Source organism: Aureococcus anophagefferens (assembly GCF_000186865.1).
Source record: "Aureococcus anophagefferens unplaced genomic scaffold AURANscaffold_26, whole genome shotgun sequence".
NCBI classification, from domain to species: domain Eukaryota; class Pelagophyceae; order Pelagomonadales; family Pelagomonadaceae; genus Aureococcus; species Aureococcus anophagefferens.
Window position 1 is genome coordinate 99,619 of NW_008705586.1, and position 25,564 is coordinate 125,182.

The 25,564-nt window shown below is 55.7% G+C and overlaps 7 protein-coding genes across 7 annotated transcripts; 4 read left to right on the top strand and 3 right to left on the bottom strand.

The window, feature by feature from the left end:
- Window positions 1-1,579, bottom strand: AURANDRAFT_38758 (hypothetical protein; the record flags this gene model as incomplete). Its single annotated transcript, XM_009042120.1, has 6 exons — window positions 1-820; window positions 869-961; window positions 1,035-1,128; window positions 1,182-1,284; window positions 1,346-1,400; window positions 1,448-1,579. The coding sequence occupies 6 exons, from the start codon at window positions 1,538-1,540 to the stop codon at window positions 494-496; spliced, it is 765 nt and encodes a 254-aa protein (XP_009040368.1).
- A 406-nt stretch (window positions 1,580-1,985) lies between these two features.
- AURANDRAFT_66765 (hypothetical protein) lies at window positions 1,986-3,540 on the top strand (the record flags this gene model as incomplete). The annotated part of the gene is made up of 3 exons (XM_009042037.1): window positions 1,986-3,010; window positions 3,102-3,246; window positions 3,424-3,540. The coding sequence occupies 3 exons, from the start codon at window positions 1,986-1,988 to the stop codon at window positions 3,538-3,540; spliced, it is 1,287 nt and encodes a 428-aa protein (XP_009040285.1).
- A 243-nt stretch (window positions 3,541-3,783) lies between these two features.
- On the top strand, window positions 3,784-5,880 carry AURANDRAFT_72381 (hypothetical protein; the record flags this gene model as incomplete). The annotated part of the gene is made up of 2 exons (XM_009042038.1): window positions 3,784-4,292; window positions 4,383-5,880. The coding sequence occupies 2 exons, from the start codon at window positions 3,979-3,981 to the stop codon at window positions 5,464-5,466; spliced, it is 1,398 nt and encodes a 465-aa protein (XP_009040286.1).
- Window positions 5,881-6,457: 577 nt separating this feature from the next.
- AURANDRAFT_66767 (hypothetical protein) lies at window positions 6,458-12,193 on the bottom strand (the record flags this gene model as incomplete). The annotated part of the gene is made up of 10 exons (XM_009042119.1): window positions 6,458-6,494; window positions 6,576-6,802; window positions 6,950-7,790; window positions 7,861-8,394; window positions 8,491-9,413; window positions 9,472-10,356; window positions 10,590-10,879; window positions 11,130-11,354; window positions 11,413-11,614; window positions 11,648-12,193. The coding sequence occupies 10 exons, from the start codon at window positions 12,191-12,193 to the stop codon at window positions 6,458-6,460; spliced, it is 4,710 nt and encodes a 1,569-aa protein (XP_009040367.1).
- A 690-nt stretch (window positions 12,194-12,883) lies between these two features.
- AURANDRAFT_66768 (hypothetical protein) lies at window positions 12,884-14,538 on the bottom strand (the record flags this gene model as incomplete). Its single annotated transcript, XM_009042118.1, has 3 exons — window positions 12,884-12,982; window positions 13,117-13,921; window positions 14,072-14,538. 3 exons carry the CDS (start codon window positions 14,536-14,538, stop codon window positions 12,884-12,886), a joined length of 1,371 nt encoding a protein of 456 aa, XP_009040366.1.
- Window positions 14,539-14,870: 332 nt separating this feature from the next.
- AURANDRAFT_66769 (hypothetical protein) lies at window positions 14,871-18,127 on the top strand (the record flags this gene model as incomplete). The annotated part of the gene is made up of 12 exons (XM_009042039.1): window positions 14,871-14,913; window positions 15,257-15,365; window positions 15,455-15,473; window positions 15,559-15,631; window positions 15,806-15,883; window positions 16,222-16,298; window positions 16,335-16,549; window positions 16,584-16,767; window positions 16,844-16,913; window positions 16,997-17,264; window positions 17,441-17,453; window positions 17,474-18,127. 12 exons carry the CDS (start codon window positions 14,871-14,873, stop codon window positions 18,125-18,127), a joined length of 1,803 nt encoding a protein of 600 aa, XP_009040287.1.
- A 2,265-nt stretch (window positions 18,128-20,392) lies between these two features.
- On the top strand, window positions 20,393-24,022 carry AURANDRAFT_72382 (hypothetical protein; the record flags this gene model as incomplete). The annotated part of the gene is made up of 5 exons (XM_009042040.1): window positions 20,393-20,408; window positions 20,459-20,528; window positions 20,558-20,689; window positions 20,724-20,851; window positions 21,073-24,022. The coding sequence occupies 5 exons, from the start codon at window positions 20,393-20,395 to the stop codon at window positions 23,715-23,717; spliced, it is 2,991 nt and encodes a 996-aa protein (XP_009040288.1).
- Window positions 24,023-25,564: the final 1,542 nt, after the last annotated feature.

A 25,564-nucleotide genomic window follows, 5' to 3' on the forward strand; every position in this document is an offset into this window, starting at 1 on the left:
TAGTGATATTTAAACGATAAGGGTGGAGTTTGGAGAGAAGTGGCACGCGCTGCAGGCACTCATGGAAGCGTGCCCAGGGGGGTCGGGGAGGCCAGTACCTGGAACTGCCAACATCCCCGCGTCCAGCGCCCGCGTCCAAGTAAGAATGTCCCCGTATAGGGAGGGTGGCACAGTCCCGAGATAGGGCAGCATAGCCCGAGGCATGGAGCGTCGTCTCCCTGGGTAGCCGGGCTATCGCCAAGCGCACTTTGATTGTGCTTAATCACACTCTCGTTCTCAGGGCGGTATTCGCCGCTTTATCACGACGTATATCCTGCGATTATCGACCCACTTTTGATTATCCTGAAACTCAAAAGTGAACTTCAGACCCCAATTCCTCCACTGTATGGCACATGGAGCTTGTCCGTTTTCAAAGTTTCACAACAAACTTGCTACTATCTTGGATCTGTATTGTAAAGCGCTAGCTTACTTCACCGGGCATGCCAGAGATTGTTTAGACAATGCGCTCAAGCTCGGTGGCATAGATCAGATTTTCTGAAATAAGACGACGGGATGGAATCTCTTGTGACCTCGGATGACTATTCGTGTTGAAAATAATGCGACCTTCGACCAGGCTCCACCCAGAGTGGCTCCGTGTAATGAACTGATTGAGCTCTTGTTCTGAATTGAACATCATCATCTCGCGTGCAGAGATACAATCGAGAGATTCGTAGGCAGATTCGGCGCACTCAGCAATCGTGTCACGAACAGTATCCAAGAGCATCCCCATGAAATACGAGAAGTGCTCAGGTGCCGGCATGCTGGTCTTGGCTGCGAGGACCTGGATGGATTCCATGTCGGGGGAAAAAAAAGAACGCCGGTCATGGACTTGATTATAAGTCCCTACCATTAAGAATTGTTCTAGCGAGATTGAGAACTCCACCTCTCGGCATCTCATATCTGCAGGCGCCATCAGCTCCAACTACAGGCACGGAATGTAACCCCCCCCCCCCCGAGCACACATGGACATCCCAATTCTATACACTGCAAGTTGCCTCGGAATGGAATTCTGCCAATCGATTCTCAACGATCAGGAAAAGCAGGTGGAGACCCAAGATTGTCTGTCGCAACTTTGACTTCGTGGCGAGCCTGTGTTAATAGGTATGTCAAAGTGAACACTTTAGAGAGCAATAAATAGTCACCCAGGAAGGCCATAGTATGCCTTGAGCTGAGACATGTTCCGCTGGAACCCTGCTGTATCAGAAGTATGCACGCTGAGCAGCACAGCTATCTCCAGCGTCCGTTCTACGGGTTGACATTATTTGATCATTTGTCTGGACAAGTTATGTGCAACACTGACCAATACGACCAAGGAGCAACTCGCGCTCGCCTAACTTGTTTTGCAAAGACAACAGCAGAATCTAAGTTTAACTGAGTAAGCTCTATCTCACGTTGCTTTAAAACCCACTTTAATGTTTGTTACCGCTGTCATTGCTTCCACGTAATCCCCCGCGCGAAACGAATTCTCTAGACCTCGATAGAGCTCATCACCCTCGGCCATCTGGATGTTGCGATAGATAGCGAAACCTGAGCAGCAAAGGTATGCTTTGTTGGGGGCTCAAAAGCCCTCTATTTTAACTAGGGTAGACAGCATGCGGACTAACTAGACTAGATTTGGGGGCGGGGCGAGGTTTTTTGGGGCGTTCTAGTACGCCTGCGGACGCGTGCGGCCGCGTGCGCAGTACAAATTCTGACGGTCATCGGAGAATTTTTTCTCAAAATCGGCCACAATGCCCGAATTTCGGACAAGGCGGCGCCTGTGGCGCTTGAGAAAATATTTTTCTGGGATTAGTGGCCTATTTTTCTGGGTTTAGTGCCGGGAACTGCGTTTCTGGGTTTAGTGACCGGCGAACGGACCTCCTGGGTTTAGTGATCGGTCACGATGACTTTTTGGGTTTAGGATATTCAAACACGGCTCCGCTGACCGCCGACAGCAACGCCGTGGTATGGCGGGGATCGCGACGCTCGCGGCCGAGGCCGCCGCCGCGAGCGTCGCGCGCTTCCACGCCGAGGCCGCGGCCGCGCGCGAGGCGGCGGCCGAGGCGCCGCCGCCCGGCGCGGGCGACGTGCGGCTCGAGCGCTACAACGCCGCGAGCCGACTCTGGCACACGCTCGCGGCCCCGGCCGCGCCGCCCGCCGCGGCGGGGGCGGAGCGCCCCGCCGCCGAGGTCGCGCGGCTCGAGGCCGAGCGGCGCGCGGCCGAGGAAGCCCGCGGCCGCGCGTTGCCGCCGCCCCCCGAGCCCAAGGACGACGCGCGCGACGCGCGCGACGCGCTCAAGGCGCACGGCGAGGCGCCCGTCGACGACGAGGCCGAGGCGCCCGTCGAACTGCCCGAGCTGCCCGTCCAGGACGACGACGCGCGCGACGCGCGCGACGAGGTCGTGGCCTGGGTCCGGGCCCACGCGGTGTCGGGCACGAGCAACACGATCAAGGAGATCTACGCGGCCGTCGCGGACCGCTTCGGCGTCGAGCTCACGAAGCCGTGGAAGATGCTCATCAAGCGCGTCGTGACCGAGGCGCTCAAGGACGACGACGACGACGACGACGACGACGACGACGACGAGGCCGGCGAGGCGCCCGTCGAGGCGCCCGACGACGACATCGACGCCTACGACGACGACGACGACGACGCCTACGAGGAGGACGCGTCCGTCGAGGCGCCCGACGAGCGCGGCGTGTCCGGCGAGTCCGGCGACGACGACGACGACGACGACGGCCTTAAGATCTACGACGATTGCGACGACGACGACGACGACGCGTCCTTCGACGAGCCGGATCTGGAGCCCAAGCCCAAGCACAAGCAGACGCGGGACGACAGCGTGCCCTGGCGCACGACGAAGACGTGGACGGGCGGAACGTTCGACGAGAAGGCGCTGGACGACCACCTGGAGCTGCTCAGCGAGGACGGCTCGGAGTGGACCGGCGGGGGCGGCTACTCCCAGAAGTGCGGCGACCGGATCATCTACAAAAAGTCTTCGACAGTGTCTCTCGCGCGCGCGCCTCCGCCTCCCGCGATCCCGACGCACGCGTCGCCGCCCGCGATCCTGCCGCACGTGTCGCAGGTGCAAGTGGGAGAAGAAGCTCAAGTGCCCGTGCAAGGTCCGCATCGTGCACCCGGCGGACCAGCCCGGCGTCACCTATTTTCAGGAACGCCTGGGCCACGTGCACAACTTCGACGACGAGATGAAGACGTCCACGACGCTGCCGGTGAAGATCCGCGAGATCGTCGCGCCCAGGGCGCCAAAACCCAAAATCCCACCTTGTTGTTGTAAACTCAAAAACGCACTCTAAAACCCAGAAACGCAGTTTCCCGGTCACTAAACCCAGAAACGCAGTTCCCGGCACTAAACCCAGAAAAATAGGCCACTAAACCCAAAACAATAGGGATCCGTGGCGCTTCGGTGGCGCTTCGGTGTCATTGCGGCTGCGACCGGCGGGCGCCAAGGAGCACGGTGTACTGGTTTCTTCAAGTTCCAGGGATTTGTAGCTTCAACTCGATGATTAAAGTTCAACAAAATCTTCATGTTGAACGACTAGCTAACTAGATTTCAGCCCGGCCGGGGCAGGTTAGTGGTGAAAGTTACGGGCACCGTGGCACGTTCAACACATCACCCGGTTGACTCAAACCGGTCTGGAAGGCCGAGAGGTACTCCTCGACGGCACCCATAACCGGCCAAAGTTCGAAATAGCTCGATCGCGGGGAATTTAGCAAGGCTATTCTCTACATGCTATAGGGCTATTTCTACCGTCGGGGTCTTTTAGCATACTCGGATTCTAACAGGTGTCTGGCGTTCACCGTGGGCTTCTCGTACGCCCCCCCGTGTTTCGTGCACTTCGCCGTGGCGCGAAAACGTCGACGGCTGACGGTCAGACTTGAGCTTAGTCCTTCTTGAGCTTAGTCCTTCCACCGTTGGCGTTCACCGACGGCCCGTTAGCTCCATGGCCCGTACAGATTATGGTCGTACCGACTATGTTAGCTTGGTTCTTAATCGACTTGAAAAGCTATGTGATAACTATATATCAAAAGCACAAGATCTCGCGAGCGCAGATCGAACGCTGCTAGAGGAACAATTAAATCATACCCGTAAAAAGTTGCGTGGCCCTAACGGCGCTTCGATGCGGAATCCTTTGACGCAAAAGAATGTAGTAGGAACCAACGCATTACCCACCGTCTTGAAATCACCTCAAATTCCGATGGTTGAATGCATGCTTTTAAAAAAATTTCGAGACAACGCTCGCAAGTTAACTGAGATGTTATTCACAGTATGCCCCTAGATCTGGGGCGGTAGGGCAGAGTCCTTTTAGGTATATCACTCCCTCTTATCTCCGCTATACAAATTCAGGTACACTTTCAAGGACCTCCAGCGCGAGCTCAAAGCCCGCGGCCTTCGTGCATCCGGGAAAAAGCAGGAGCTCAAAGATCGCCTTGAGGCTTCGTTGGCGCAAGAACTTTCCAGTATCGCGGCCAAGAATGCCGAAATAAATACCAACATATGTATCAATGATTGCGTGACTCAGGAATGTATGATTAAGGAGCTACCTGAGGCAATTACAGCTCCAGCAGTGACCGGTGTGGCCGTGGCTTCAGTAACTGCTCCAACAACATGGAAGATCATTCCTGAATCCAATTCATTATCAAGCATATCTTCTGGACTAGTCGACAGCGAAGGCCCCAAATCAGCTCCGGAGAGTCTGCCATATCCATCTGCAGGCAATGCTGAATTGAGACCTGCCGAAACAACAAATGCGCCATCTAGTTGCCTATCAGAAGCTCGGGCTCACCAGGCGGGAGTGCAGGATTTCGAGCAAGAGGGACAACTTAAAAAGGAGCGCGAGTGCACGATGAATGAAGATGCGGTGCGTCGGGTTGCAGCGATAAAGCGTCGCGAAGAAGCTGAAAAGCGCCGGCAATTCCAAGAGAAAGATCAGTGCCGTGTAGATAAAGCTGCGTGTGAAATATCACGGGAAACCCCCATCGTCGAACTTCCAGCATCCATTCACCAAAATACACTGATTCCCGTTCTAACTGGAACCAAATCTCTCACTCCCGGACCAGATATTCGTGAAGAACCGCATAAATCTTTGCCGAAGGCCATGCTCAAGCCCCTTTCGCCGATTGACACCTACGAGATCAGCGATCGCGAAGAATCAACGGACGATGACGAAGACAATGAAGACCGCCGCCACAAGCACGTGCCTGCCTGGGCGAGTGGGACGAATCTCCGCGAGGCGCTTCGTGCCCAGGCTAATTCAGATCCATCTGCAGTCTTTTTAGTTGGTGCCTCATCGTGTGATTTAAAAAATATTTTCAAGACTGATCGAGCCTTCAAAAAACGCACCTCTAGCCAAAACTGGGGAATGGATCTTAGCACCCAAATAGAGAGGCAGAAATATCGCGCAGAGATGGGCTTCACGCCCCCGAAGTGATGGTTCCACTTGGGAACTTCCTATGGAACTTCTTGTGCCTGGGCAGTCGAGTAAACTACGGAGCTGCTTTCAGAGGTAAATATCGGGATTCAACTGATGCATTTCCGTGTTGCGCTGATGGCAAATTCAGCATCTGGTGAGTAGATATCATCCGTGTCAACGGTCCTTCAGGTAGCAGGCTGGCCGGAAAGCGCTCGAGCGGCTAATTAGGGCATGGCCGTCGGCGTAGCTCCAGAAAGAAACACTCCCACGGAGTCGACTGAAGTCACTCAAATTCGAGAACACATCAGCCGCGGGCGCGGGTCTTGGAAATTCTAAGTTCAGGCCCGCTGTAGAGAGCTCTCTATAGTTAGGGGAATATGAGAGTATCCCTAGTTAGGACCCCGCGGGAAATACTAGTCCTACATAGCCCCTACTGTGCGCTTCAGTTGCAAAGGATCAACATAAAACCAGCTTTCCGGCCCGTCACGCCGTGACTCACGGCGACCAATATCACCGGGAAAGCAGATCCACCCGTTCTCCTGGCTCCTCGTGAAGCCCTGCGGCCCACACACTGCCTTGTGGCGGCTTCTGGCGGCCACAAGTAACTTCAACATAGAGCTGCATGTTCAACTTGCACTTCAATATTGGGTCGGGCAGGGCGCGTTTCAGCCACTTCTTTGCTCTAGGATTGTTGGAATAGACCAGAAGTGTATGCGGAAGCTTTATTCCAACGGATTTGCACGCGTTTTGTGATCCACTAATCGAATTTTGTTGATCCGTTTTACGAAGCGCACAGTAGGAAAACATCCTGAGCTAGTTCTCTGGCACGTCGCTGTGACGCTAACCAGACAGACACCACAGACACAGAAGGGCGCTATGCTCTCTGTCCCTGCTTGGCAGTCACTCCTTCAGTTCGCTGTCTATAAGACTTGAAACTGGACCATGGTTTATCTGGGCTTACCTCAGCTGCATTGAGTACAGCCTTTCCCCCCCATCACCTGCTGGTCCTTTACCCTCGCTGAAACGCTGCCCTCACAAAATGCCAACTACGGGATGTGGGATAATAATCGTGGCGTTGTTAAGGGCATGATCGCATCTCAGTCAACGAAGTTGTGCGGCCCACGAACGTTCCTCGGTGCTTGCTCAATCTCTCCATCTCTCGGTTAGTATTGAGGTGGGTTAGAGGTAGACAGCTATCAGAACATATCTGCTGCTGACAAGAGAGAAAGTAGTGACGTTCCACGGACTCAAAAGGGACAAAATTGACGACATTCCAACCCACGCGGGATCTAACGAAATTATGGGATCGCTGAATTTTCCTCATCGACTCAAGTTTGTCACAGCCGAGGATCAACTATCGACCAATTTCAGTTCGATCGAATCGTGCGCCTGGGCCCCGGGCGGCGCCCAAACTAGGTCGCGCCGCGCTCAAACCCGGGGCAGAGGCTCGAAGCCGCCTGCAGAATGCAGTCGTTCCTCCGTCGCACTAGCCCGCTATTACTTCCCGCTTCCTGGTGTCGCTAAGATAATCCCTGCCGGGAAAATATTGCGAAGAAGAGTCTTCAACTGTTAAGAGGAACTGGTTCTTGAAGATAAATGTAGGGCCTTCAGCTAGGGCATCGCAGATCCTCGGTGCGACTCTTGTGGTATCCGATTTGGAGCTTAGATCAACAGGCGACATGACAGCCCTGATAGCAACTAGTGCACCTAGGTCGAAGACACCAGCACGGGCGACAGATGCCTTGAGCAAAATGACACGAGGACTTGCACCAACTGTGAGCTTTGGAAAGCGACTCTTCGTCTGACCGCACCAGTGGACGTCGCCAAATTCGTCGTCTATGCACGAAACTTCAACCGCTAGGTCCGTGCCAATTCCGTCAAGCATGAGTGTATTCGCAACGATGGCAGTGACGGACACAGTTGCACGGCCATTGCCAATGTCCTCAACATGGACAACGGCAAAATCGAGCGCGAGGGATATGGGACAGCAGGGCCAGGTGCACCCAGGTACCTCCTTGACTCGCGACGCCAACGTTTGACCAATCGGAACACTGAGGACATGGTGCTGGCCGCAGACCTGGGGGACTACGTGGCACTCGCTGGTATTTTCATCACTTGAAGCCCACGCAACAACGAGCGCTATGGCACTCCGAGGTAATGCAGCCTCTAGAGCGGCGCATGCCAAACGTGAAGCACCTCCCTTTGCTTTCGCAACAGCATCGCCCTCTCGGGTCCTCGTTGGCTCCATATCGATGTCCTTTGAGCGCGCCTCCCTCCTGATTGCTTGAATTGTTCTCGGAGTCGCGCGTGCATTATCAATCAGCTGTGCATCACGCGCGCGCCTACGTGAACAAGCTCTTGTGCTCGGTGCGTATCTTATGTCTCGATTGACGGTGGCGCAGTGAGACGCACAGAAGGTCATCCTCAAATCGCGATGCTGCATGTTCGACCCTGAAGAGGTCTATGTTGATATCAGAGCCAGCAGACCAGGCTGTGCACGTCGTGCGACGAGCTAGCAGAGTATAATGGAGCGCAAGCTGTTCCTGCCGGCCCACTCGAATATCGACAGGTGCCGAAGAGACGGGTACCTGGGTATGAGTAGGCTGCCCGTCCATGGAAGGGCATCGCTCCGGCGAAGTGTCGTGAGCTGGCTCGAGCAGACCATGGGGGCTGAGAGCATCGTGGAGCTGCCACGTCCCATCACCGAGGGCATGAACGTGGGTCACCCTAAGGGCCCGTCCTAGAGCACTGGACACGCCTCCATCTGCGCAATAGTAGTTGGCGAGCGTCATCGATAAATGATGTGCGTTGGGGCGATTAAACTTGGGGATGACCTTGATAGTCTCTAACGTGAGAGATGGGAGAACGGTGATGTCAATGCAAAGCGTCACGCGTCGGCTCAAGGGCGGCAGGTCAATTGCGTGTGGGTCACGCGACATGGATGACCTATTCGCAGCATCCCCAGCCTCTAAGTCATTATCTTGAAATGGCGGCCAACAACGAGGTACCTCTGGCTCGAACTTCGGCCCCAACGGAGCGTACTGCACAAGAAATTGCAGTTGGTGTTTGCCTCCAGCGCCCTGTGCACGAAACAAAACTGGGAGTGACGCAGACTCGCCTCGCCCGAGGACCATTGGATTACCGTGCACATCAATGGCACGCCAGGAAAGACCTGATGCGCCAAGGGCGCTGTGTGTCACAGAGACATCGCCCCTGGGCGAATTGACGCCTATTTCCCCACCGACTGCTATCCATGGGAGATTGCAACGGACAAGCATGTCTGATGCAGGCGCGCGCCCGATGTTAGCAAGTTCCAGGATTCCTCGTCTGACCTCCCCATGAAGTGCAGCAAAGCTTGAGGGCCTCGGAGGGGCACCAGGAGTATCCCAGGCCAGTGGGGCACCGTTGTCGCCAAAGCCATGGATACGTGCAATTACACGCGGTAGATCACCAACAACATGGACTGCAAGCGATGCGTCAGGGGCGCGTATGCCGGAGGCACGCTCCTCGCGCGTCCGCCGAAGGCGTGGACCCTGGCGTACGAACGCCGCAGCACCCCAGATCTTACCGCTTAGCTTCCATCGGACGCCCACGACGCGAAGTGTGCCATTGAGCGCCGAAACACCACACCGGAGGCGGACGAGTGCACCTCCGAGTTCCCCCCCCCCCCCCCCGGGCGGTAAGGTCACATGGACATGTTCCACGATGTAAGGCGAGCTAGATTTGGGGTCCGCATCATATGAGTCTGTAGCCGCTGTGAGCTGGGCGAGGAATGGGTCGCAGTCTTGTTGTGGTTGCGTTTGAGTAGTTCGACTCTGTGATGAACTCCATGAACGGTGCGCGGCGTCTGAATTATGAGTGAGCGAGGAAGATCTACGTGCAAAGTCAATGCCTTGCTCCAGTGTGCAGACAAGGTGAACATCAGAGAGCTCCACAGGGACTGCGAACGCATTGCGGAAAACAACCTATAGACAACGCTCTCGAGACTCGATATTACTTCAAGGTGCGCGCGCGATCAGATACTCGGGCTAGGACGTCTATATCAATCGCTTCTCCACGTGCGATCCAACGCGGCCAAGTTGCACGTCGGGCTTCGAGATGACCTGGATCATTGAGTGAATCCACACTGCGCTCATCCAAGAGAAGGCGGGTCTTCAGGCCAGCGTCACTAGAGCCAGACTCTGCCAGTTCGAAGATGGAAATCCCCCGTCGCTCTGCAGCTGCCTCAGCGGCGAGCTGAGCATCGACGCATCTAGCCCGGAGCTGGGCTCCAGGTTGCATACTTTGGCGGCTTTGAGCCTCGAACATATCCACTGCGCGTTTTTCAATATTCAACCGAGTTCGGAGGTCCCGGGCCCATGCAACTCCTAGCCCGCGTCCGCCCTCACCAACGCCCTCAATAATCTCATCCGTCGTCCGGACTATGACTGCATCGTGAACAATGACAGGAAGCGGAAGTCCGACAACTATCAGGCTCTCGAGTGTTCCCGGACTACGAGCGTGGTCGCAGTCCCAGCTTTCGATCGCTGCATTGACCCGATCTGATGACTCACCACCACCACAGAAGACCATCTTTGGCAGGTCGCGTCGGAGCGCTGCAGCGGCGTGCTTAAGGGCGTCAGGGCGTGCTACGCAGGCCGCGATAAATCCTGAAAGGAGCTGTGCATGGCGCTCTGCAGGGGCTCGCGCACTACCTAGCAGTGTCAACGTACACCGAAGTGCAAGCGCGTGGTGGCCCAGGGTCTCGAGCTGACGGCCCAACGCATGCTCCACGTGCTCATCGATGCGTGCCCAGCCCCTAACACGCGCGGTCGTAGTCACACTCTCGGACTGATCACGCCTGGTTGAAGCATCATAGCTGGCCGCGTATGCCTCTTTGCTTGCGACATAGCACTCAACAGCGTGAACCTAGGATTTACGATCAGTGTGCACAATGTGAGCAATAGCACATTAGCGCTCTTCGAATCACCACATGACATGGCTCAGGCGTGCGCCTCGGCACCGCATGCGCGATAGCGATGGCCTGCCATGACCAGGTGTAGCGCGCACTTGCGTCGAAAGCCCCCGCTTTGATAGCGCCAGGCGGCTTGCTCGTAAAGGACAGCTGCGTTCAGATTTGTCTCGAATTGGGCTGCTCCAACGAGCGCATCAGCTGCAGCTTCAGCGCATGACCGACCGCCCTTGGAACGACGCTTGGCACGTGGTGCGAGACCATCGCCCTCATCGTTGCGACAGTCGGCAGCCACAAGTGCAGCACGCGTAAGCATACGCGCAGCCACTGTTGCCCGCCGTCCTGCAGCCCGATAATCCCCACTTTCACTTCGCGCCTCGGCTGTGCGTGCCTCATCGGCAGCTGCTACCAGTGCTGCAGTCGCTGCATCGATCGCGCTGATTGCATCTCGCCAAAGCACCTTCGCATCACCAGACGCGCCTAGGGATGTATCGTGCAGTAAATTCGTACCATGAAGTCTGGACCGACGCCCACAACTCAAGCGACCGATGGCACACTAAACTGATTTGCGCAGGAAACTGCACCGTCGTCGGTACTTGCATCAACGAGTGTATTGGTTGCTGGACCTCGAGATCGATGCTGCTTGAGGGAAGCGAGACAGAGCAAGGTTCGAGCAATCATTTCGTTAGCGCAACCCAAATGCAGCAAAGCCCTGTCACCTACGAGATACATTTGAACATGGACACGACTGCGGTCAAAGGCCTGCCTGACACAGTGACCGCGCTCTTGAAATCGTCGCGCGCCAGGCGGTACATGGAGAGAGCAGTCTCATAGTCGCGCATAGAGAAAGTGGTGTCAGCGAGAAGTCGTATCTGGGCTTCAATTGTGTCAAAGCGGTACCTGACTCCGGTGACGATGCCGTCGCCAGTCTCAACTGCGCCAGTAGTGCCAGAACCTATGCCACAAGTATCTGGCTTCGAGGAAGGTGCGTCTTGATGGCAGTGCAGGCGCACCAGAAAGAGCGGACGCAGCTTCGCGAGGGCGCCGCAGCCAGGATTTTAAAACGTTGCGCACACCCTTTCGCGAAGAGTTTACGTTGGCGAACAGGCTGGCGACACGCCGCTCGATGGCAGGTACGACGCCCCCATGCACAAGTTCAGAGGTAAAGCGACGCAGCTCTGCCGTATCCGCTGCGTCAAGACATGGAAATCGCACCTACGACATTAATCGACTGCACAGCGCGGATACCGACGGGGAAGGGTCCCGCACGGATCGGCGCGGGTAGCACACGTCAATCGGTGTCGCACCCGGTGCAAGGGAATTGATATTTAGAAGTCGGGCGATGGTCGGAGCGCCTCCGACGATGGATGGGAGCGATGCGCGAGCTGCGCTCAGCGCGGCTCGCGCATCACCCAATCCTTCAATCACGTCATGGAGAACCAGGACATGGCGCGGTGTTGCCCTCTCGTCGAAGTGTCCATCGGTCAGGCCTGAAGCGAGATGATGCGGTGAGCCAAGCTCCTCAAGTGCTGCTGCGACACCAGCAGGTTCAGATGACGATGCCACGAGCACCAGCACCGCAGGGCAATCGAACCCGTCGTACTCACCGTGGCGGAGCGATGCTTCCAGCGCCATACGCCAACGCGCAAACCAGGCACCGCGCGGACGATTTCCACCCACATCCCCTCTGACGGTCTGGGACTTACCACTAAATGAGGCGCTCAAGTCTACTGCCTCTCCTTTTTGGTGCGCAACCGCAGATCTCAGCGATGCATCTGCACGATCGAGAGGCATGAGCCTTGCCGACCGTGCACCCACGAATCGCACACGCAACCCTCCAGAGAGCGTAAAATGCTTGGTCGCACTTCGGAACGTCAGTTGACTCTGCGCTGACGGCTCCCCTCCTGACGAGAGGGATGCGAACTCGGACAGCAGCTCGCAAAAGCCCAGGCCTCCGTTTTTCCGGCAGATACGGTCAACCTCCGCGCTCACCGCACAGCAGACCAGCGGCCCGACCGACTGGTTGAAAGCTTCCATCTTCGTGCGCCACACGCTTATTTAAACTGACGATCTCTGTTTACGTCCACTTGGCCCGTATCTCCCGCTAGCCTGAGGAAGCAAGGTAAACTCCTCCCCCGAGCAATATGGTAGTATTTCCGTCCACTTGGCCTTTCGTATCTCCCACTAGCCTGAGCTAAAGGAAGCAAGTAAAATCCTCCCTTAAGGGGGGGTTGAGCTCAGTTTCAATTAAAGATGCCAGAATGAAGGCCGACGGACCGCGCTTGGATGGCGCAGCCACCTCAGCGGGCCACTGTCACCGGATGCTTGCGCTTGGGGGACTTCTGCCGGCGCTTTAAGCATGCCATGGCCATCTTAAGTCGCAACTTGTCCTTGAGAATATCCCTTCCATCCGCGACCAAGTGTGCAAGCCTAGTACACGCCCCGCCCGCCGCAGGCCGGAACCAATAGGTAATACTTACTCACTTAATACCAGTGGCGGCCGGTAGGCATACGTTGTTTGCCACACTGCCGCCTACCTTCGGGCCAGTGAAGCGACGGTGACATTTCAGCGTTGCCAGAAACCTGCACTATTCAGGGGCGCGGTGCAAGTGCGCTCGGTGGTCCACTGCCGACTCCGTTCCAATGAGCACTGTGACTGCGCCATAGACCCGGCACAGCGAAGTCCGAACCTGTGAAAGGGCCTATTGGCACGGCACGGCCAAGCAGGCGTCAACCGTGAGGCTATAAAGAAGCCCGACGACCAAGAATGTGAAAAGGCCGCCGAGTTTTAGGTTCAGTCCGGCATCCTCGTGGTCCGATTGAGGCAATCGTGCACGCAATTTGCGGAGAGACCACAACAGCTGGCCGAAGAGCATCACGATATAGCCAGTAATTTCAAGGCCATCCACAGCTTCCTTGTAGAAAATTACAGAGATGACGACCGTTAGAAAGCCTTTCGCGTAGCCGGCAAACATGTAACTCAGGGCACTGAGTTTTCCAATGATATTTATTTGGATAAGATTGAGCGAGAACGCAATGATGCAGTCGCACAAAAGAAACCACGGGGACACGCTTGTCAATCGAAAATCGGCCTGACCCCATTCGGTTGCAGCAGCCACGACGGCAAGGCCCATGGCTGTTGCCGGGCCAAGAAAGTAGAGCGTTGTGATGGCATCGAGTTTGGAAGCATGTTTCCCGCCTCCAAGGGATGTGTTTAGAACAAGCTGCTGGCCCACAAGATAGAAGCTATAACAAGCATTACTGACCATCATGAACATGAAGCCAGCCGTCGACCAGCCCGCGACCTCCGACTTCGCCACGCTCGCGACAACGACTGCACCGAGGATGACTGTCAAATTTAAGACCGGAAGCATGGAGACAGCCTCCTTCCCCGCCATGGCGAGAAGGATGTAAACGCCGATTGCCTGCCCCGGCTTCAGAAGCTGGATGTACCCAACAGGTAGGTAGTCATACACCGCGTTAGAGCCATAAAGGTAAAATGTGTATAGTAGCGCGAGAGGCCTACAAGCCAGATAAGCTCTTTTTACGTAAATGTGGTATCGGAGCGGGGGGGGGTCGCCAGCGCCTCGGACGCGGATAGTCTACACGCAGATGGTCATATAGTGCCTTGGGGTCATCCCAACCTTGGCCGGATCCGACAAGCCCGCGAACACACAGCCCCGCGCTGCGATTGAACAGAACAGCATCTGCAACATTGTCAGGGTGGCTGCCCATGGCCATTGAGTCAAAATATATGCGTTCAAATAGACAATCCCAATCGCCGCCGACATGTATATGGCAATCATTGCCACAGACTCGAAGACACCGGTTGCCTTTAACACCTTGGGCTTTCCGTGCATAGCAGCTGGCTCGTGAGGAATCTCGACGTCCTTGCCTTCTTGCACATCTGGGCGCAGAAGCTCAGCATGATCCAGCCCACCGCGGTCCCGAGGGGACAGACGGGCGTATTCCCTGTTCATCCAGGGGGGCAGCTGGACTTCAGCGACGAATAAGGCAGCAGCCACGAGAGCTAGTATCCGAATGAGCAATCCCATCCAGAAGTCCAGCGCTGATGTCGAAAGGAGCTGGCCTGACCTGGATACCGCATAGAATTCGAGCTGGCCGGTGGAACCCCTCATTGACCGCAGCGAAGGTTGAGGGACCCCCCTGAACGCTTAAAACGTCATTGAATAAGGCCCATTCTATAGCGCGGCGCCAGGCGCCGCCCAAGGCAGCAGAAGTCGGATTAAATTTCCGTCCACTTGGCCTTTCGTATCTCCCATTAGCCCCGTCGTCCGTTAGTCGTCCGTGCAAAGGACAAGCGGAGACGACCTCGCAGGGGCAGCTGCGGGAGGTACGTGGTCTGACTTACTGGCGATAACCAGATGACCCAAATCCCCCAGCGTCATCGCCTAGGATACGCATCCCCCGTATCCTCCTCCTCCTTAACCTAGCTTCTAACGCTCCGGCTATGGTTCACTTGAGGGAAAATGGCAGTGCTCCTGACCTAGACGGTAAAAGGAAAAGCGAGATGGGGCTGCTAAGCAGCCCTGATTCCCAACAGGAGAGGATCACTCTATACTGTCTTAATGTGGAATAGAAAGCCTGAGAGGAGCAGACTGGGCGTCGTGGGTAAAAGAGGGGAAGCTCAGTGTGCTACCTTAAGGTAGCCCAGTCATCATAATATGTGGCTCCCCACGATAGAATGCCGGGTTTACGTTGCACCCCAGGATTTCGAGTGGGTGGTTCAGCGGCCAAGACGGCGTTGGAGGCTCTCAGATGCAACAAGAATCTTCCAAATCCGCCGTCATGGCGCCGAGATAGAGCTCTCCAAAGGTGCCCATCACCACTGCCCAGGCCCTCTTGGCCATCGACTTTCTCGATTTGATCTCGAGCTGCTTAATCCGGGATCCTATCGTGGGGAGCCACATAATAATTTATTAAATTATTGTAACTATCTACGCGGGTATGAATATTGGATATTGACCGGCATCTTACTTATGGAGCATATCGATTCGATCTTGCTATAATCTTCATCATTTGATTCCATCTCAGGAGCGGTCTTATTGCCAGTGTATTCTATTGACATGCCTTCGACATATTCAGCAGAAGACGACTACGGAGACGACTTTGAGGATTATGACGACGATTTTTGTGAGGTGGAATTGCAAGCACCAGCACCGCCGTCAAAACAGCAGATGTCGACATTGACTGGTGCCTCGAAAAAAAGAAGTACGCCCGGGCGAGCCCTGGGCGACTTAGAGGCGATCCAAGACGCAGTTAAAAATGAGAACTCCGGCATGGCAAACCGGGCAGCGAGGGTTGCAGCGACAGCAGCAGCAAACGATATCGCTGCCATGAAGGAGACACCAGCTTCGGGGCGGGAAACAAAAGGTTTGAAATCAGGTAAGGCTTCTAAGAGCGCCGGTACGAAGCAGGCCAAGTATGTGGCGGCTGGATCGGCGATTCCATTAGGATCACTAAGTACCACCAATCTGGCAGTACGACGTGCTCAAGCCCTACGGGCACGTTTGGCTTTAGTGTCAGAGTGGTATGCTGCTTTCGATCAACCTCCATTAACAGAGCATCAGCTCTACCGGCTCAAATTGCGCAGTGCCACCGCCTCCAGTCGGGAGCGTGTTAACGGCGCTAGATGTCGTCTAACAAGCTTATCTCGCTGACTATTAGGTGTGCAATTGGAACGGCAGATGATCTAGTCAGCACTTCAATGCAATGCGAAGCGGTCAGAGCAGCCGATGCTGAGATGCAATTTGCTAATGGAAATGATGATACCGAATTCGAAAATCTTATGGCGCAGCTAGGTGGCAAGAGGGTAGTGGAAAGTGACGTCGTTCATATCAGTTCAAGCAAAGTTAGCCTAACTGACAACAAGGGATTAGTCAGTCAGCCGGGGCCATTCCCAATCAACACCCAGGCAAGTTGCGCTAGAGCGCAACGATTACCTGCTTTTGTGCGGAACATGGCCCCTGTTGTCGAGATCCTTCTTGAGCAACTCAACTACAGCTCTAAGGCTGACACGGTAGGAAATAATCATGAGCCAAACGGCGATACGTTCCTTCCTTCCGCTTGGAGGGCCATTGGCGAAAATAGAGAAGGCATGCATGCGGCCGGGGTCGGCAATTTACCTTGGTCTTTGGCAATTTGTTAATCACATCATTTGTAGGCAAGTAACGGGAATCTCGTTCTCGCTGACACGTCCGTCCATTCTTCTAGCATTATTGCGAGAACCGCCATGTCAACACCGAAGTAGCGTTTCCTCCGACATCGAAAATAATGATGATGATGATGATGATGTGACTAACCTTGCGGGTACCAAGCTTGCCATATGGGATACTCTGCATCCGGACGTATCAGCTGCCTCGCTTAAAGGGATGGCACTAATCTCGTGCGCTTGTTTTGCCCCTAATAACAATTTCGTTGTAGTTGCGGGAAGCTCTAGCGGCGCACTCGCACTCTGGGACTTACGCGAGCACGGTAAATTTGGCGGTGGCTTGTGCAATGCTGCATACACGAGCGGCATATGTAGCCACCAATCTCTGCACTGTTCTGAAGTCCTTGGCATATGTCCCATGTCAGATTCCATGGCAAACTCACGCGGTAATGCGTCCTTTCAATTTGCTAGCATGGATGACCGTGGGTTCATTGCAATCTGGCTTGTCGTGGAGTCACAGACAGGAGACACTGCCTCGCTCGGACATGCAATTGCAGCAATTGCAGCAGTTAACCACGGCACCGTCTCACAAGCCGATGAATCTCTCCTTGGCGTCCGTGCTGGCAGCGCTCTTCGCCTGACTTGCACTCGATCTCTTTCGATTTGGTCATCGATGCCTTTGCTTTTAGCGCCGTGCGGTGGCAGTTACCGCGCGCAATCAGCTGATAGGTGTGAATCCACCAGCCCTGACTTCTCCGTGTTCGATGAAACGCCCATTGGACCAAGCATTTCCTCATTTGTCATGTCACCTGCTGATCCCAACGAGTTCCTCGTTATATAAGCAGTGTCACCTGCTAATTCTTTCTTAGTTTAGTGCGACCAGTAAGTGCAAACAATTGTAGGTTGGCCTAAACGACGGTAACCTCGTCAAATGCTCAAGACTGGGCCTTGCTGCAGAGCCTTGCATATTTTTTGCTTCGGCAGATGTCATGCGTTTGTCAATTTCTGGTGAGTCAAAGAGGACGGTAGACGAAGGAGTGTTGCCATCGCAAGCGGGTCTGCGCACAACCTGCCTTCACTTCTCGCCCTTTGTTAGCAAGGTCTTCCTGGCCGGCCAACTCGACGGTGGCTGCAGACTTCATCACCTCGATCGTCCCACGCCGCTTTACTCTTGGCCTATAATCGTAAACAAGGCGCGGTCGGCATCGTGGGCCATCACAGATATGACCATGGTTTCGGACATCAAGTGGTCTCCTCAGAGGCCCAACGTTTTTTTCGTTCTGTATGCCAATGGCGACCTCCACACCTTTGATCTCGACAGGGATGTCACTGCCCCAGTCCAGTCACTCGTGCTCGCCCAAGAATTCGAGTTTGGTCTCGGGGACTGGCATCCAAAACTTGCCATTTCTTCCGGCCGCACGCTTGCCACCAAGGTCTTGGCCGTCTCTGTGGGCAATTCTGTATTTACTCGGCCTCTTTCCGAATCGATTGCAAGGGCGCAGGATGGTGAACTTGCAGCGTTCCATAGCAGGCTGGAACATTGGCGTGTGATGTGAGAATCAGTACAGCGGGAATGAACTATAGCCCAATCTACATAAGTGGCATACACCGAGCCAAGGTTATCTCGGGCTCAAGTGCTTGGCTAGTTTGGGTCAAGGCGGGCCAGGAACCCCAGATGAAAGACATGGGGATGTTCCCCCGCTGGAATTGTATCTTGATAATCGCCCCCACTCGAAGCTGCATATACCGCCAGTTGGGCTGCGCATCCTCGTCTTCGGGCGATTGTAGGGCCAAGGATACCCCAAAGGCAGGAAATGCCGGGCTATGGGTGAGGCAACGCCGCGGCTCTTAGAGCAGTGCCACGACCTAAGCAGAATGAGGCCGCTTCGCCGCAGGAAATGCCACCGTGACGGTGGCCGAGTCTAAGGAGAAATACCCCAAACTAGGGTAACGTATCCCGCCGGCGGGATATGCTAAACGCCGCTTCAACTTGGGCTTCAACCTCAAACCTTGCACTTCAACAGGGACCTCAACACAGCCGCTTGCCCTTCAAAAGGGACCTCAACACCGCCGCTCACGCCCTGCGGGGCCTCTGACGCGCCGCCCACGCCTTAGGGGGCGCGACCCGCCCCGAACCACGTGCCAGAAGCCCTCCAGAAGCCCTCCAGAACCCTTCCGCGGACCCGAAATACCCCAAGCCCCTTACGATTTTGCGATTTCAATTTCCCCCACTGCCCCACCCTGGCTCTGACCACGGTCGACCCCCCCCCCAGAAGTACGAAACAATTGCTAATGGTACCGAGTGGTCCCAGAACCGGCCACGACGCGTCCGCCCCAGTCGGGGGGCGTCCACGAGGGACGTCGTCGGCCAGGGGCTCGGGTAGTGTGCCGCTAGTGGTGTGCCGCGCGTGCGCGCGAAACAAAGCCCGCGGGTAAACAGTCAAAAACGGAGTCATTGCGCCGCCCCGTGCTCGATCACGACCAGGGCAACGGGGGTCATCGCGTGCCTCGTGCGGAGCACGACGGGGCAGTGTGGAAACCAACCATAGGCGGAGGACCCCCCATAGAAGTATTATTTATTATTCTGAGGCGGGAGGCGTGACTACTCTGTACGTAGACCGCGCGCGCGCGTGGTCCGGTGAACCTCAATTTCGTTCGACCCTCGGCAAAATCGGTCGAATATATCATACCGAGTCAACCACGGCTCGTTAAATTGTCCAATCGCATCGATTCCGACGCGTTTCAGGCGCGGGTCGCGGGTTCGGGCCGGGGAAACGTAGAGAGTCAACTTCAACATTGCACTGATCGTGCAAACTTTTTGACCCAGGACTATTAGGATTTTATTTTGGTTTTCACACTGCGACGGGGCGGCACCATCGTCGACCGCGGGCTGGTCTTTGCGGCCATCGTCTGCGTCGAACCTGTCGCAACGGCGGACCTACAAAATCAATCTGCATCATCCTCTCCTGGAAGCCCTGGCAGACGAGCTGCATGTGCGGTTTCATGGTGTACCGCGCGCTGCAACGAGAGCATGTCCATGCCGCGCGAGAAGCGCGACAGCCGCCCCGGCAAAAAACCGTGGCCTCGAGTACGAGAGCGTCCGCAAGGCCCGTGCCAGAATCATGCGCGCCACAGGACCCACCGGAACCGCGAGCACGAACGTGACGACGACGGCGGCGAGGGCGAAAGCGTGACGAGCTCATTGGACGTTCACCACCGACGGCCCCAACAAGGGCTGCCCCGCGGCGGCAACGACGACGGGCTGCCCGTAGAACCGGCCACGCTCGCGGCGCACCTTCGGCTGTGCGCGAAGAAGTAGAGAGTGCGCGCCATGGTCCAAAAACCATGATCAGCAGACCATGCAAACGACGCTATCGACACCGATGTCGATTTCGAGCGGCTGTATCTGGGCCGAAATGCGATATTTCGCATTTCAGGCGAGGCGCTGATTGGCTACGCAATGGTTCCAGCGCTTCTCGCCGCGGCCGCTGGAGGCGGCCAAGACCGCTCCCCGCGGGTGCGCCCCCGCGCCACCCCCGCCCCAGGGGCCCCTGGGACACGTCCGGCCAGGCGCCGGGGCCGAGGACGTCAGCCCTGAATTAACCGGAGTTTGAGGGGGGGGGCAACCGCAACCCTAGCCCCCTAAAAAAATCAACTTTGAAGCTCCTTCAAGATAGCAAAAGGCTATTTTCAGGGCAAACTGCAACACCGCCGCTTACCTTGTCAAACTGCCCTTCAAGCCCCCTGAAAGTCCGTAATCTTTAGTTGTTGATTTATACGTTAAGAGGAGTGCAGTGTCTTCTCCATAGTGTGACGTCGCGATGATGAGGGAGCAAGGTAATGTAAATTGTTGGGATGATGATGATTGAGACTAGTACCCTACTCAGATAGATCCCTTTTTAAAGTTCACTATACTGACCACAAGGAATCCCCTTTGCAAAATTCTGTGTTTACTAAGTTAGAAAAATGTTCGAATTAAATTCGAGGGCCTGTTCCACGCGTCCTAACGCGTCGGTTTCTGAGGGCTTGGAACAACGCGGATTAACTTGTCCTCCCCGAAGCCCCTCAGCTCAAGTCAGCTCCATATTGTACTGGCGTAAATGCAATTTGAAGGCAGTGTCAGCGACCTCTATATCCTGTCGCTAATTATAGCTGGCGCGTTAACCAGGGCTGCGATGCGTTCGATCGGGATAAGCAGAGAGCCTTTGCCGAAGTCTGGACGACAGCCTTTCGAACGCCCGCAAGGCCTCCGAGCTCTGTCTGGTTCCAAGTCCGTAGAGGTGAGTCGATCATTCAATCCTAATCCCAGATTGGGATGGGAATGTGCAAAAATTAGATATAATTGGCGCGTAGGATGCATTCTTTCGGGACATCCGCGGGCCCGAAAAAAAAAATTTGCCGAAAGGGCCGCGGTTCCCAACTAGCCGGATTTTCGATCATCCGGCAGACCACTTCTCATACACTATTCGGCAAAAGCCAGGAAGGCCGCTTTTTATGTCAGGTGCATCAATTGACACAGGTTCGAGAAGGTTTGCGACGAAACGATGGCCGTTCCAACCCATTCAAGGAACGACGGCCGTTCCTTGTTCAACGCCGACAGCAGGAGGTACACGGCCGCGGCGGAAAATAGAGCTGGGCATGTCAACACTGGTCCCCCCGATGGATGCTGAGGTCGAACAGCTGTTGATTCAAATCAATAATCTGTCGGTACGGGTTGAACAAGCTGAAAATGAGCTCATCTCAATCAAACGGACCAAAGCATCAAACATTGTTGGTGCCCAAATGCAGGATGTGGTAAATACGGGATCACCAGCTGTGCTGGCGACTGCGCGCAAAAGGGCACCAAGGAACAAAGGCGCGTCTGACATCGATCATGGGATTGAGCTTTGGGACCAAGCTAGTGTCAAGCAAGACTGCCAGCTGGTTGATAGCGCACTAATTGGGGTTGGTCGCATGCTGCTTAAACTAGAAATGGCGCATGGCCAAATAGTGAACTCAAAAGAGGAACACGAAACGCAGTCAGCGATCATGACTGAAGCCATCGCACGTGGCTTTCTTTGCCGCGCACGGCGTGTGCGATGCGCGGCGGCTCTTTGGAAGACGCGGAATCATCTGTTTAGTTTTGTACTTCACACAACGCGCTTTGAGATACTGCGACAGCGGAAAATGGACAATATCGTGCGTGCAAGCAGCACTGAACGCGAGGTCAGGCGCACACAGCGCTGCTTTGGAGCATGGTATATGGAGGCGCTAGCGCAACGGGGACATGTAGAGTACATCCGCACGGCGAGCCGCACGGCTGCGGCTAAACGTGATAGGACTATGCTGCGCAAAGTTCTGCGAGCCTGGCGCAGGGATTGCGTAGGGCCTCAGTCAGTGCGGAGTTGCCGACAACGACGCGCCGAGGCACTTCATGCTGCTCGCAGTCGCGTCCAGGAGGTCGAGGGTCTAATCTGCGCCAGAAAGAAAGCTGCTGGTGAGCCTGCAGAGCGACTCATAATCACTAATGACATGGTCTACCGTGAAATGAGTCGGACAATCTATCACGCGGCCTTGAAGAAGCAAGTTTGGTGGTGCATGCGACACCATTTTGTCGCGCTACGGCGGGCAGTCACAATGCAGATTGCAGCGTCAGAAATGGCCATAAAGCATTATAGGACTACTGTATACGGGTTTGTTTTCTACCCTTGGACGGAATATCTCTACACCTCACCGAACGCCACGCTGAATCGAAAGCTGTGGCCGCGACCTCGATGCTATGTGCCACGCTACTCGCAGCGGCTGGTTGATCGATTCGTCCGCAAGCGTGTTCGCAGGCACCTTATTCAACCCTACTGGGCGCATTGGCGACAGCGGTATGACGCATGGGCGGCAGGGCGGAAACTTCGAACCTGTCTTGATGCAAGAACCCGTCTGGCTCACTGGGGTTGTTGGCGCAAAGCCGTCACGCGGCGCCACGAGCTGAGGTCGAAGGCCGTAAAAGCTTGGCACGAGACAGGTCGTCAGCTTCTTGGCAGACCTCTACGAGCTTGGTACCTCTTTACCAGGACACGTCGCATACGGCGAATGGACCAGAGGCGACTTGTAGCAACACACGCGCGTGCGCGTGAGCGCCGCCTGAGACAGAAGCTAATGCGAGCCTGGCACCACCAGGCTATCTATGGGCGTGTCGAGGGGCTTTACACACGCGCGGAGCTCGTTAGGTCTCTGGCTGAGCTCCAGGCACACGGCAGAAGGCTCGAGGCGCGTGCGGAGGCCCATGCAGCCGCATGCGAGGACGCAACGAGGCGCCTTGAGGACGAACGTGGCCGCGCGACGCGCGCTGGTGCTCGCCTAAAGGATCGAGATGATCACGCGACGCGCATGCATTTGGCAATCCACCATGCTGAGGCTGAGATTGATCGCATTTGCTCTGCTATTGAGTGTGTTGCAAAGCTTCATCCCAATGCTGCCCGCACAGCGCTCATCCGATCCTTGAGTGAACATAACACACACAGCGGTATCCGCGAAGTTGACAAAACTGACCAGTCACGGAAGCTTCCATTTAAACCTGAATCTTTTCTGCATGAATTGGTTCGTGTAGATGATGATGTCGCAGAAGCCTCCACCACTCCGCAAAAGAGCAAAGATGCGCAGGGCCATGACAACCCCCCTTATGAGGACGTGGATGGTAAGCTCCTTGATGAAGGTGTCGATGTTGACCGCGAGGTCCTGATGCTCCGAGTAAGATTCGTTCTCGACCAGGCTTCATCCGACTTCCGCACATTCTCTCATTTTGGAGGCAAAATGCTTTACAGCGTCGAGCGACAGGATGATGATCTCGACGCTGATTCACCCCTAGTCGAGGTTTCTACCCAAAAAGAGGTCTGGAGGTCCGTTTCACGGGATGATTCCGTAGATAAGGTGCTTAAGATGGTTAGAGATCTCAAGGAAGGCTGGCAGATGTGGGATTTCCTAGTAAAGGGTGATGTCTCCGTTCTAAACGAAAAGCATGCAATTGCATGGAAAGACATGGAAGGTGTCGCCATTGATGTTGACGCCAAATGGTCTTCCCTTAAAGCAAGCACGCTGTCAGGTGCGCAGCGTCTTGCTACATGGGGCGAGTTCCTGCGCGCCCTCAAGCACCCTGGGCAACAAGCCCTGTAACAGTCGTAGCGACTTGACAGGGGACGACCGCTCTGGGATAGAAAGGCGAGCCTTCTGCTTGCCTTTTGGCTACCTGGTGGTCCTCTTATAGGTATCCCTCTGTCTCCCCTCCAAGCAGCAAGCTCAGCGCCCTGAGTTGGCCAATTCCGCCTTAACTCCCCCAGTTATCAGGCTACTCCCCCGGTGGCGATGCGCGACAAGTACGCCCGCTGATGTCGTTCCGGCCCCTCATGTCGCTCGGCGGGCTTGATTAGAGGCTAGCCCACCGAGGCCGTTTCGCGGTGCCCTAAACGTTTTTAATGGGGCGGGCTCCGTCCGCGGTCGACCCGGGGGGGTTTCTCGCTCTATTTAGTTACTATGATGCGCTTAGAACGTGGGGAAGGGCTAGCGGGCGCGTTCCTCTGTTCCCGGGGGGTGGATCGGTACCGTCCCGGGGTTTGTCGCGGGAGTTCTTGGGTGTCGCTGGGTCGATCGCGGTCGTATGTCGGTTTACCCCCGGCCAAACGCCAGCAGCTTATAACATTTGGCCATCACCGCAACAAGGCGGAACTTAAGCGAATCATCCTCGCACTTCAACACCATACGGAGAATACCCCCCGCAAAATTTCCCGCGATCGAGCTAATCACACTTGTCGATGGTTCAGGATCGCCGGTAGGGTCGTTGCGCGACCCGCTGAAGCCGTTTGAGTCTCGACAGTATTGGTACGCATAGTTGTGCCGCGTGGTTTGGCCTGCAACGGCGCGGAACGCATTCGCGGCGAGCGGTAACGTGCTCAGACCGCACGCTTTGCGCGTGGTTCAGCGATCGAGCCGTTCTCGCGTTCTGCATCGATTCCAGTGCTTTTGCTTCGCGTACGTCGGGCCACAAGGGTTTGGAAGCTGCTGTGAGCAGCTGACGCTATACCTTTGCCGTGCTCGTTCGTGTCGTGCACTCGTTTCCTGCCTCGATACAGCCGATATGGCGCGCGACGACCGCGGCGGTTTGACAGTGCTTACGGACGCGATGCGGCTCGTCGAGGGCGAGGACGATGGTGAAGAACCTGCTGCCGCAGGCGCAACGCGTGTCGTCCCCGTGCGACGTAACGTGTATTTGGTGCCAGGGTCGATCTTCGACCTGAGCGGCCAATGGAAGCGGGGCGCCATAGAATCGAAAGATACATCTGCCGAGACAATTCGACTTAGAAATTCTGCTCCCACGTGGTTTGCTTCGCCCGCCGCTGCCCCCGCGCCACCGCGCCCGCTGCGCGCCTTGCAACGCCGCGCGCAGCGCTGCAACGCAGCCGCAAAGGCAACGATCGAAGGCCTTGCAAGGCTCGACGATGCCGAAAGCGCGCGCGGCAACGAAAAGCGCCAATTTTCGCATCAAAAAGGGGCGAGGCGGCAAACACGCGGCCAACCAAGGTCGCATCCGCGCAGATTCGATGCGAAGCAACCCACGCGTCGTCGAGCAAAGTTACGGGCACGTTCAACACATCACCCGGTTGACTCAAACCGGTTTGGAAGGCCGAGAGGTACTCCTCGACGGCGCCCATAACCGGCCAAAGTTCGAAATAGCTCGATCGCGGGAAATTTAGCAAGGCTATTCTCTACATGACGCACGCAGCAAACACAGCCGTGACTTCAGCAAAAATAGCAGCACAGAAAGCAGTAAAACAACGAGCAGCGTCCGCGCCGGGTCTGCACGTGCACCCAGGCGACTGGGTCACTGTGCGCCTCAAAGGCCTTCGCAGAGCATGGGCGAGTCGCCTCTTTCGGCGCGCAATGCGGGTGTCTCGGGGCATACGATCGTCCCTGCTTCCTCCGCTGGACACCGCGTGCTGGCATGTCGATGAATATAAGCAAATCAG